Source organism: Limulus polyphemus, unplaced genomic scaffold (genome assembly GCF_000517525.1).
Source record: "Limulus polyphemus unplaced genomic scaffold, Limulus_polyphemus-2.1.2 Scaffold4422, whole genome shotgun sequence".
In the NCBI taxonomy this organism is placed as follows: domain Eukaryota; kingdom Metazoa; phylum Arthropoda; class Merostomata; order Xiphosura; family Limulidae; genus Limulus; species Limulus polyphemus.
The window spans coordinates 40,785-52,143 of NW_013670032.1; the positions used below are offsets into that span (position 1 = coordinate 40,785).

The window sequence follows — 11,359 nt, forward strand, 5'->3', positions numbered from 1 at the left end:
AAAAAAAAAAAAAAAAATTCCTAGAAACACTTAAATGCTTAGAAGAGTTAGTAGTATCTTTCTACTACCACTGATGTCAATTACTATTTGTATCTAAACCTAACTGCCATATTTGTTTTGGTTTGTTTTGAATTTCGTGCAAAGCTATACGAGGGCTATCTGCGCTAGCCGTCCCTAATTTAGCAGTGAAAGACTAGAGGGAAGGCAGCTAGTCATCACCACCCACTGCCAACTCTTGGGCTACTCTTTTACCAACGAATAGTGGGATTGACCGTCACATTATAACGCCCCCACAGCTGAAAGGACGAGCATGTTTGGTGGGACGGGGATTCGAACCCGCGACCGTCAGATTGCGAGTCAAGCGCCCCCTAACCACCTGGCGGCCATGAGAATGGCAATGGCAGAAACTGAAAAACTGAAACGAAAGATAAAAATGTCGAAAATTGAAAAAAAAAAAAAACAAATTTTAACCAATCGCTTTTGTAATTTTTCACGCAGTAATTGATATTCTAGCGTGTTGCAGCATTAAATAGTTCTTTATTAGGTTATTAAGTCATTGTTCACATCACAATAAGATGAATGTTTTATCTACAGGTTATAAATATATATTTATATATATCAATAATGCATAGCCAGTTGGGGACGTTTTAAAAAAACAGTGATGCTTGAAAATTACCTACCTCAAGATTAAATATCAAGTACCAGTAGAACGTATTCCATTCACCAGGCCTAGTTCAATCCCAATATTAAATATAAAGTACCAGTAGAACGTATTCCATTCACCAGGCCTAGTTCAATCCCAATATTAAATATAAAGTACCAGTAGAACGTATTCCATTCACCAGGCCTAGTTCAACCCTAAGATTAAATATCAAATATCACCAGAACTTATTCCCCTCACTAGGCCTAATTAAACCCCAAGATTAAATATGAAGCAATAGCAGAACGTATTCAATTCATTAGGCCTAGTTCAACCCTAAGATTAAATATCAATTACCAGCAGCACGTATTCAACTGATTAGGCCCAGTTCAACTGACCAATCACTGCCATTCCAGCCGGGCTATGATGGCTATGACAGATACAGTGTGGTTGACATACATGTATGTATATTTTCTTCACTTTTTTCTGATAAGTTATTAGAATTAATGACCAACAAAACCGACATGACTAACGTCGATTACCTGCGCGCGCCTATAATTCATCATTGCGCACGCATAAATCAATCTCCTCAGAATTACCAGTTATGTAACCATAGTTACGTTGCTCGGGCTGTAAGTGGAAGCCCAACTTTGTGAGGCATATTCCAGTTTCACTTGCCCATGAGAGCAACGGGCCACCGGGACATTTCCCAAGCTCCCGGTAGAGGGAGTCCGCCACTGCCTACCGGTCATTTGAAGGTTAGCGAAATTGGATCATATTTTGAAAATCAATAATCAGTCAGTTGTCTTGGTGCATCTTATGATAACTTTTTCTTGTCCATCCTACTAGTTGGCATGGCGACAAAACACTGACAAAGACACTGCGAATTCCGAACGTGTCACACGCACACTGGGAAAATTGACAATTATTTTAAGTCATTTTAAGATGGCGCCTTTTGTAGCAAACATGTTTCAGTTTTTTGTTGTTGTTGTTGCAGTGTTTATCCTCCGCACATTTAACATCCCAGAAACATGAAACAAACAAATCGACCAATTGCAAAGTTTCTTCGCGTACCCACTTGTCTGTAGCCACACTTCTCATTTGACAAAATTAAATTAAGAGTAAAATCAGATAATTAGAAAATTTAATATAATCGGAGGATGAACAAGCGCAGGAACGCAGACAAAAAAAAAAACCCCTCAGCTTTCTAGCAACTCGGTAACCAATCAAAAATCTAGTTGACAAGACGAGTTGTCAAGTGGTGACAGATGGGCCATTTACCGATCGAAATGATAGTTGAGAAGTCGAGTTGTCATTTTTATTCTCTGTTGGAGTTGCCAAGAAACCGATTCTTAAACAATTCCTTTAAAAATAATAGCAAGTAATTATCTTTAGTTACAAGTTATAATTCATTACAAAGTAACATTCACGCGGGATCTCTCAATGAAACGAATTTAAAGGTAAATAGTCAACGAAAAAATGCAGATTTTCTGTATAGATATATCAACGTGTATCTATTGATACAATAAACAAATTTCTATCAAGAAACATCTATTGAAACACATACGCAATTCATGAAACATTTGGTTCACTCTCGTTACAATTTTGATTTGATATTTACAGCTTTCTGTACGAAGAGATTACTGTATTACTTGTCGAAATTGGATATTATACCAAGTTCGAACACCATGTGGTCGGCGTTGGCTTTAGCGGTCACACTTCAGGACTAATACAACTTTCCCACGCCATGATCGCCCCCTGGCGGTACAGAACAATTGCCATGTATCTCCTTATTTTATCGTAGTGTCTGGTTTATATAGGGGTGAGAAACGACCGACCTTGACAGCTACCTTTTAACGCTTCAACTACTTTCGAGTGTTACCGTTTCCTGTTCATTATTTCATCTTTTGTAACCATCGAGTACACTTCTCTATCTTAAATTGTATACACTCAACAGTATTTTCAACTTTGATGTTCTGTTGTTCTTTTCACTACAATTCCTCGTCTCTATGTGTTTAAGTTATGATACTAGGCTTAACTATTAAGTAGTTTAGCTTAAAGATGCTTAATTCATTAACATTTAGACGTTCCAATTGGACTAATATTGTCTTTGAGAGGTGTTTCGTATCGTTTGTAAAGTCCTTTATTACAATGAAAATATATATTATGAAATGTGAATGACGTCTCTTTTTTCTTGGGTGGGGAGTTTGCAATACAGAGGGCGCTCTTGACCACCTGTTATTTAATCAAACATGTTAGAAGCAGCAGATCCTAATAAGGCCTATTATTGTTATGTATTTGTTCAGCTGAAATCACGTGACCAGAGAAGCAATCTAGTACGCTAAGTACTCACAGTCTGATTGTTGGCGCTGTTCCTTATCTGAATTGTTTGTGCATTTTCTTTTGAAGTAAAATAGATTTGATAAGGTTGTCCGAGCTAAGGACGTTCATACTGAAATTCATTTCAAGAGGAAACTTGCTAGGACTTTCAGTGATAGTAAACGACGAGAAAGTTCGCTCTTTTTTTTATTTTTAATGTTGTGATGGGATCCCTGAATCCAGAGTCATTTTGTTTGAAGTATTTGCTTGATGAACGTGTTAAAAATAATGAATACTGTTATTTCCATATTTTATGTTTCAGATCAAAGTTGAATGTGTCTATGGCTATCAAGATTCTAATGTGATGAGCCGCTTCGATGTTCTGTATAAAACCAACGTTGTAAATAATGACTGCGGCGAACCACCAGCGCCATCTAGAGCATATGATTCGATACAGAAGGTGCCATCAATGAGTGATTTGTCAGAAGAATCAACAGGTTTGTTTTTCTTAACTTTGAAAAGAAAATATCGCAAAAAAAAAGAACTAACACTAAAAACAATATTTCAAACGATAATAATACAATTTAATTAATACAGCATACGATAATAATACAATTTCTTTAATATATATATTTATAAGTTTGTTTGTTTTTGAATTTCACGCAAAGCTACTGCGATAGCCGTTCCTAATTTAGCAGTGATAGGCTAGAGAGAAGGCAGCTTGTCAACACTACCCACCGCCAACTCTTGGGCTATTCTTTTACCAGTGGGATTGGCCGTCACATTATAACGCCCATACGGCTGAAAGGACGACTATTTTCAGTAATGGGGATTCGAATCCACAACTTACAGATTGCGTGTCGAGCGCCCCAACCACCAGACCATGTCAGGCTTATATTTTAAAGTACTATTGCAAATGATTATCATATAATTTTTTGAACAATATTTTTGGGTGTAGAAGTCTGACTTTTAAACAATGTTTTTGGGTGTAGAAGTCTGACTTTTTAAAAATGTTTTTGGGTGTAGAAGTCTGATTTTAAACAATGTTTTTGGGTGTAGAAGTCTGATTTTTAAACAATGTTTTTGGGTGTAGAAGTCTGACTTTTAAACAATGTTTTTGGGTGTAGAAGTCTGACTTTTAAACAATGTTTTTGGGTGTAGAAGTCTGACTTTTAAACAATGTTTTTGGGTGTAGAAGTCTGACTTTTAAACAATGAAACTTTTAGTTGGTACTAATGACATCGCGTAAGTTCATTCCACACACTCGAACACATTAAAGCTGAGTTTTGCTTTAGTTATTCTTTAAAACACACAATACGATAAGGTGTGGTTACAGTCTCTTGGTCTTGTTAGTTCTGAACCGTTTTACTGTGTCAGACAGTATTTATTTCTTCTGCAATGAGTATGTATCAGATTCAATGCTGTAGTTATGTAAGTACTGGATCTTTAAAATCAAATTTCAACTTTTGATGCTTCCGAAAAGCTATTCCTTTCTGACCTTGGTGCCTTTATCTATGACGATGTCAAAGTTCATGTTTTTTCCCCCCATAGTTTTAACCATTATTACCCTTTTTGTGTCATATATACGACACAATTACACCCTGCCTGTGTCTTGTTTTCTAGTTGTCAGTCGGTTTTTTTATTTTAACAGTGGTGCATTGCACTGGTTTCTCGAGGACAAAACGTAATTTTGATTCGACATCAAGTTTTATTGAACAAACAAAATTGGACAACAGCGTTTCGTCGCTACCATGACAACAACAGCGTTTCGTTGCTACCGCGTTCTACCGGATGTAGCAAAAACGGCAGCGTATTCCCTGAACAAAAAAGAACAAGACATTCCACCTAACCCTACACAGAAAGCACTCTGTTGCCTGCACACACCTTAACCCTACACAGAAAGCACTCTGTTGCCTGCACACACCTTAACCCTACACAGAAAGCACTCTGTTGCCTGCACACACCTTTTAATTTCATTTTTTTTTTTTTTTACAAAACATCACATTCGATGCGTTTACAAACAGTTTTACAAACATATCGATATTAAAAGACGGGTGTATCCTTGCGCAGCGTTAATCAAAAATCTCTAAACGGGTTGATTGGACAGGAAGTGAACGAGGTAAACGACCAGGTTAGCACTAATGAGCCGGAAACTACGCATCTCCACGTTAATAGAACCAGAAAATATTCAAGAAAGTAGAACTAGTACGCAACCAAACAACAACAACAACATTCGTTGATATAAAAACGGTGAACAGGATGACCGTAACTAGCAGTTCAAACAAAAAATTATTAGTGAAATCTTGCGGTTGAGTGATATGTTGAGAAGACGATTTAGTGAAAAAAAAAAAAAAAAACATCCTGAAATAATTAGGCCTAATCAACAAACAAACCGTACATGCTACACTTACCAACTTCTTTAAGGCTTAGAAAAATGGAGAAATTCTTAATTTATGGTTTTCGGACTAGAACCGTTTTTTTTTTATGTTTATGCAACACTTATTTAGAACAAACGAGATTTTAACGTTTATTTATTTTTCTTAAGTTTAGATTTAAAAAAAAATGGTTCGTCAGTTTAGGATATATTGTTGTAGCGTCCTCTATCTTTATAATTACGTATTTTTAGGTTAATTATCAAATCATCGATGCTTGTCGTCTGTATTGTGAGTATGTTTGCGTGAAGTCTTATCCTCTGAACTTCGAATGTAGGGCAGTGGGCTTTGTGGATAATTAACTTCGTAAACACGCACTAAAAGATCATTTATCGTCAATTTAGAAGAGAGACGAGATCGACAGTAGAAAGCTTCCCATTAAGTGTGTCATTAACTATTCGTCAACCAACTTCCAAAAAAGTAGTGTTGACGTAAATCCACGTGTGTGACTCTTGTTCTCATTTTAATTGATCTATTCTTAACTTAATGTTTGAGTAGGTGGTGGCGCTGCTGTTCTTCAACCCACAATTATGAAGCCGCTTTTAGCTTCACCGTCTGTAATCATGCTAACTAATGTAGTTGTTGGTTTTTATGGCTCACAGCTACACAACGACCGTCTGCGCACTGTCCACCGAGGGGAACCGAAAAAAGCTACACAATGGGCTATCTGCGCTCTGTCTACTGCGGGGAATTGAGCCCCGAATTTTCGTTTTATTTGTTTGTTGTTAAGCGCAAAGTTATACAATGAACTATCTGTGTTTTGCCCACCACGGGTATCAAACCCCGATTTTTAACGTTATAAGTCTTTGGACTTACCATTGAGCCGTCTGTATGTATAATCTTGTTCAAGCACTTCTAATCGATGAGTGTTCAAAAATGATTTGGCAAAATGAGATAGTTAAAAACATAGAATAATTCAACATCAAATATTACAAAACGAGTATACGCCACGTTGGAATATTAAAGGTTTTAAAATCCTTAAAATTTTAAATACCCCGTGTATCAACATCTACGTTAAATAGGCTGACACTTCAAAAATAAACAAATATGTTACATTATAACGAATTATTGTCGAATTTTTAAGTAGCTAAATCATCAAACATGCTTCCCCTTTTCAGCTGGGGGACGTTATAAGCGATGGTTAAATCCATTAGTCAATTAGTAAAACCCGTTTGTAGTGGGTGGTGTTGAGTAGCTGCCTTCCTTCTGGCTTAACACTTGTAAGTTAGAGGTGGTTAGAACAGATAGCCCTCGAGAAGCTTTGCTAGAAATTTAGCAAACATACACATAGGTGCTGCCATCTGTTGAACATTTTAAAAATTTATTAATAATATATTATGTTTGTTACTTGATAAAACACATTCAAGTTTATTCAGGTTGAGGTTTTAATGTAATCGTACTTGTTATAATTTGTTTGTATTGTATATGTACAACATTTGTCGTCCGCGCGTGGCCTCGTAGTTAGTGCGATCGGACTGTAAATCCGAGGGTTCATGGTTCGCTCTAAACTGTTCGGAGCCGTGGATATTCGGTCAGACAATATTAGGGCAAATAAAACTTTGTGTAGCTTTGAGCTAAAAATTCTAAAACAAATAAAGATATATCTGAATGTAACAGACGTAACGCACCATGTACAGTGAACAATGATAAGAATTTTACAACATAATTATTTGATAACGTTTACTAAGCGATACTGGAAAACCATGTTTACCAAACACGGGCGGGTTATCAGTGGATACTTATGATCTCTCACATAGTTGTACGTGTACAATGTGTTTATGTTTCATAGATAATGTTCCATTAATATATATCAGATATCCGAAAGTCTTTCAGAGGGCGCTGTTATTCTTCGCCAACGACTCATTTGCTTACAAAATGCATGTATAAGTTATCAATGTTGTTTAACAGATCATTCGAAAGCATTTGAAGTTTATTAAAATATTAAATACTCAAAATATATTGTAAGGAAATAATTTGTTTGTTTGTTGTTAAGCGCAAAGCCACGCAATGGGCTGTCTGTATTCTGCTCACCGCGGGTATCGAAACCCGATTTTATAAGCCCACAGATTTACCGTTGAGACAGCAGGGTGGGGTGGGGGCTTCAGAAAACAGACCTGTTAAATCACAACAAGAGTTTCAGTACGCCAGGATTAAGCCTAAAATTTTACTTTCTGAACTGTGTAAAGAGTTGCAGGTCGTGTCCGTTAAGCCTAAAACTTAAAAAAAATAATAATAATTCCGTTAAGCCTAAAACTTAAAAAAAATAATAATAATTTTGTAACATTTTGTAATAAAAAGTAATAATAAGTAATTAGGAATTATTTTGTTATTTCAAAATGTGAAATTTGACACAGGATTAAATTAGAAAATTAAATCACTAGATATAGTCATAATAAACACAAATAATGACATTACAACTTTTTATTTTATTTTACACAAAATTGGATCATTCACGAGTGCAACAATAGAAACTTCTGGTGGTTAGAAAGTGCTTATTTTTGCAGCTGTACTGCATATTTTATCTGGAGCACTGATTACACCAGCATTAGGCCTAATAATCTGTCGAGTCCGATTTTCTGAATTGTGGGAATAGTTTCCGTACGTCACCATTAAGCCTAATAGCGAAGGTCAAACCTGACTTTTTGGACTGTGAAAATAGTTTCACACACACCAGCATTAGGCTTACTTATGAGCGTTAAACCTTACTTTATGAACTTTGGAAATAGTTTCCTACGTCACCATTAAGCCTAATAATGAGGGTCGAAATGGACGTTTTTTTAAGGGGATTGGGCCCATACAATAGAATTGGATATACATTCTATCTTCAAAATTAAGCGCCTTAACACTGAGGCAAGCTTTTTGTACACTTGTCACTGGGCAGAAGTAATATAAGATAGTCCAGAAACAAATGCTTCGAGTGACATCTAGTGACATCATTACTCAGAGGTTTGAATAATTAATTAGCGTAAACGTCTTGGGTGTTTGGAACAAACATTGTACCGTTTAGGTTATAAATTAGGAGCTAAAATTTCATATATAATTACATTTAAAATTTTTCATATTTTGTATTTGTTTTTACTAAGTAAAGGGATCGTCAGCACTGAATAATATATACTGTCCTCCGAAGGGACAACATTGTACTCTCGTGATTAAATACTAACTAAAGGGATCGTCAATACTGAATAATATATACTGTCCTCCGAAGGGACAATATAGTACTCTCGTGATTAAATACTAACTAAAGGGATCGTCAGCACTGAATAATATATACTGTCTACCGAAGGAACAACACTATACTCTCGTGATTAAATACTAACTAAAGGGATCGTCAGCACTGAATAATATATACTGTCCTCCGAAGGGACAATATTGTACTCTCGTGATTAAATACTAACTAAAGGGATCGTCAACATTGAATAATATATACTGTCCTCCGAAGGGACAACATTGTACTCTCGTGATTAAATACCAACTAAAGGGATCGTCAGCACTAAATAATATATACTGTCTTCCGAAGGGACAACATTGTACTCTCGTGATTAAATACCAACTAATGGGTTCGTGAACATTGAATAATATATAGTGTCTTCCGAAGGGACAATATTGTACTCTCGTGATTAAATACTAACTAAAGGGGATCGTCAATACTGACTAATATATACTGTCCTCCGAAGGGACAATATTGTACTCTCGTGATGAGGCACATAATATTTTAGCATTCATAATCATGTCAGAAGTAATATTAACGTGGCGCTACGGAGATTGCAAAACCAGCCGGTACACATACTCAGTGTACGTGTGATAACAGCAACACTGCAAAGTTGGGGAAGAACACATAGGGAGTTTGAAGTATTTTTCCCACGGAAAAATGGCACATTGCCACTTCGCACGGCGGAAAGTGATGAGTAGAAATACCTGGATCTACTGTGGTGGGACCCCAGTTAACTAGGCTTCACCCGGACGCTAATTATTGGGGAGGGGGAGTATTGGATCTCCGAACTACATAAGGTACTAAGTTGTGGTAATGATGTTATCCAAACCATAAGTAAACCTGGCAGGCTCTAACATAATTGCTTAAAAACAAACAAACAAAAAAGTTTATAGCTGTGGATCGTGGTTTATTTTAGGGACTATTTGTATATGTAAACCTGTATTTTTCATCGTTCTCTTATCGCCAACCCCGTAAAGTACTTAACTATACTGCGCTGATAAGTTTTGTAAATGTTCCGTTTTTATTTGTGTAAACCCTCAATGTTATTTTTCTATCGTGCAGGGCCAGACGTGGTTAGGTGGTCGGGCTAGGGATCGAAGAATCCCGGGTTCGAAACATGACGCCGCTGAACACATTTCGTACTTTCCGCTTTGAGCACGTTGTAAAAGTGACAGTCAGTCCTGTTATTCGGTTCAAAGAGCCAGACAAATATATTGTTGCGACGGGTGGTGCTGCTTGACTGGCTGCCTTCCCGCTGTCAGTAGATCAAAATTAATATACGCGAATATTAAAAGTCACTGAACTCGATGTTTAGCCGACGTGCGCAGAAGGCGCTGTTCAGGTTAAAACTTCCATTGCCAATCTATCGTGCATTCTGATTGGTTGGATTTTGAATAATAACTTGTTGTTTTTTTTTGAGATGTTTGGGTTGAATTTCGCGCAAAGTTATTCGAGGGTTACCTGCGTTAGCAAGTAGAAAAAACAGTTTCATACTGTGGAATATAAACAAAGTTGAGATTTGGTTTGTTTTGGAATTTTGCACAAGGCTACATGAGGGCTATATGTGCTAGACATCCCTAATTTAGCAGTGATAGACTAAAAAGAACGCATCTAGTCAACACCACCCACCGCCAACTCTTGGGCTACACTTTTACCAACGGAAAGTGGGATTGACCGTCACATTATAACGCCCCATCGGCTGAAAGGGCGTCCAGCATGTTCGGTGACGGGATTCGAGAGGTGTCTGCATTTTTTGTGTATTAAATTAAATACCCGATTCACCATTCCGCGGATATTTATTAGATATTCAATAATTCTTTTATTCAATCTCTGACAAAACAATGGCCTCGAGTATAATTAAAGCAAAAACATCCTGTTTTTAACATATAATCGAGTTTTATTATTAATCCAGCTACAATCCTTCTCATTCCCGCGTTCTTTATTTTTTCACACTACATTCTCCGTAGCGATAGAGCCGAACTTATGACAGGAAGTTGACGCTTATTTTCTGTGTATAAAAAAAAAAACTTCACTCTTCTTTAAAGAAGACGGATTGTTTAGCGATGACAACGAATCATGACGTCAGTACAAACTCACAGAAGCGGTTGCTGATAACTTGAACAATTACAAGCAACATCTGCAGTTTTTAATACAAAAAATACCTGAAACTGTTTTCATGTTAAGACTCACCGATTGTCATATATGGTAATAAACAACAAAGTATGTCGGTAATAAATAATAAAGTATGTCGGTAATAAATAACAAAGTATGTCGGTAATAAATGATAAAATATGTCGGTAATAAACAACAAAGTATGTCGGTAATAAAAACAAAGTATGTCGGTAATAAATAATAAAATATGTCGGTAATAAATAACAAAGTATGTCGGTAATAAATAACAAAGTATGTCGGTAATAAATAATAAAGTATGTCGGTAATAAACAACAAAGTATGTCTGTAATAAACAACAAAGTATGTCGGTAATAAACAACAAAGTATGTCGGTAATAAACAACAAAGTATGTCGGTAATAAACAACAAAGTATGTCGGTAATAAATAACAAAGTATGTCGGTAATAAACAACAAAGTATGTCTGTAATAAACAACAAAGTATGTCGGTAATAAATAACAAAATATGTTGGTAATAAATAACAAAGTATGTCGGTGATAAATAATAAAGTATGTCGGTGATAAATAATAAAGTATGTCGGTGATAAATAATAAAGTATGTCGGTAATAAATAATAAAGTATGTCGG

At 36.2% G+C, this 11,359-nt stretch overlaps 1 protein-coding gene across 8 annotated transcripts in view; it reads left to right on the top strand.

The window, feature by feature from the left end:
- LOC106471125 (protein c-ets-1-A-like) overlaps nucleotides 1–11,359 on the top strand; it is a 71,990-nt gene that overhangs the window by 15,270 nt on the left and 45,361 nt on the right. For all 8 annotated transcript variants that reach the window (XM_022399742.1, XM_022399748.1, XM_022399746.1 and 5 more), the window contains exon 3: nucleotides 3,282–3,456. In XM_022399742.1, the coding sequence (XP_022255450.1) occupies nucleotides 3,282–3,456 (175 nt within the window). The remainder of the gene's footprint in view (nucleotides 1–3,281; nucleotides 3,457–11,359) is intronic.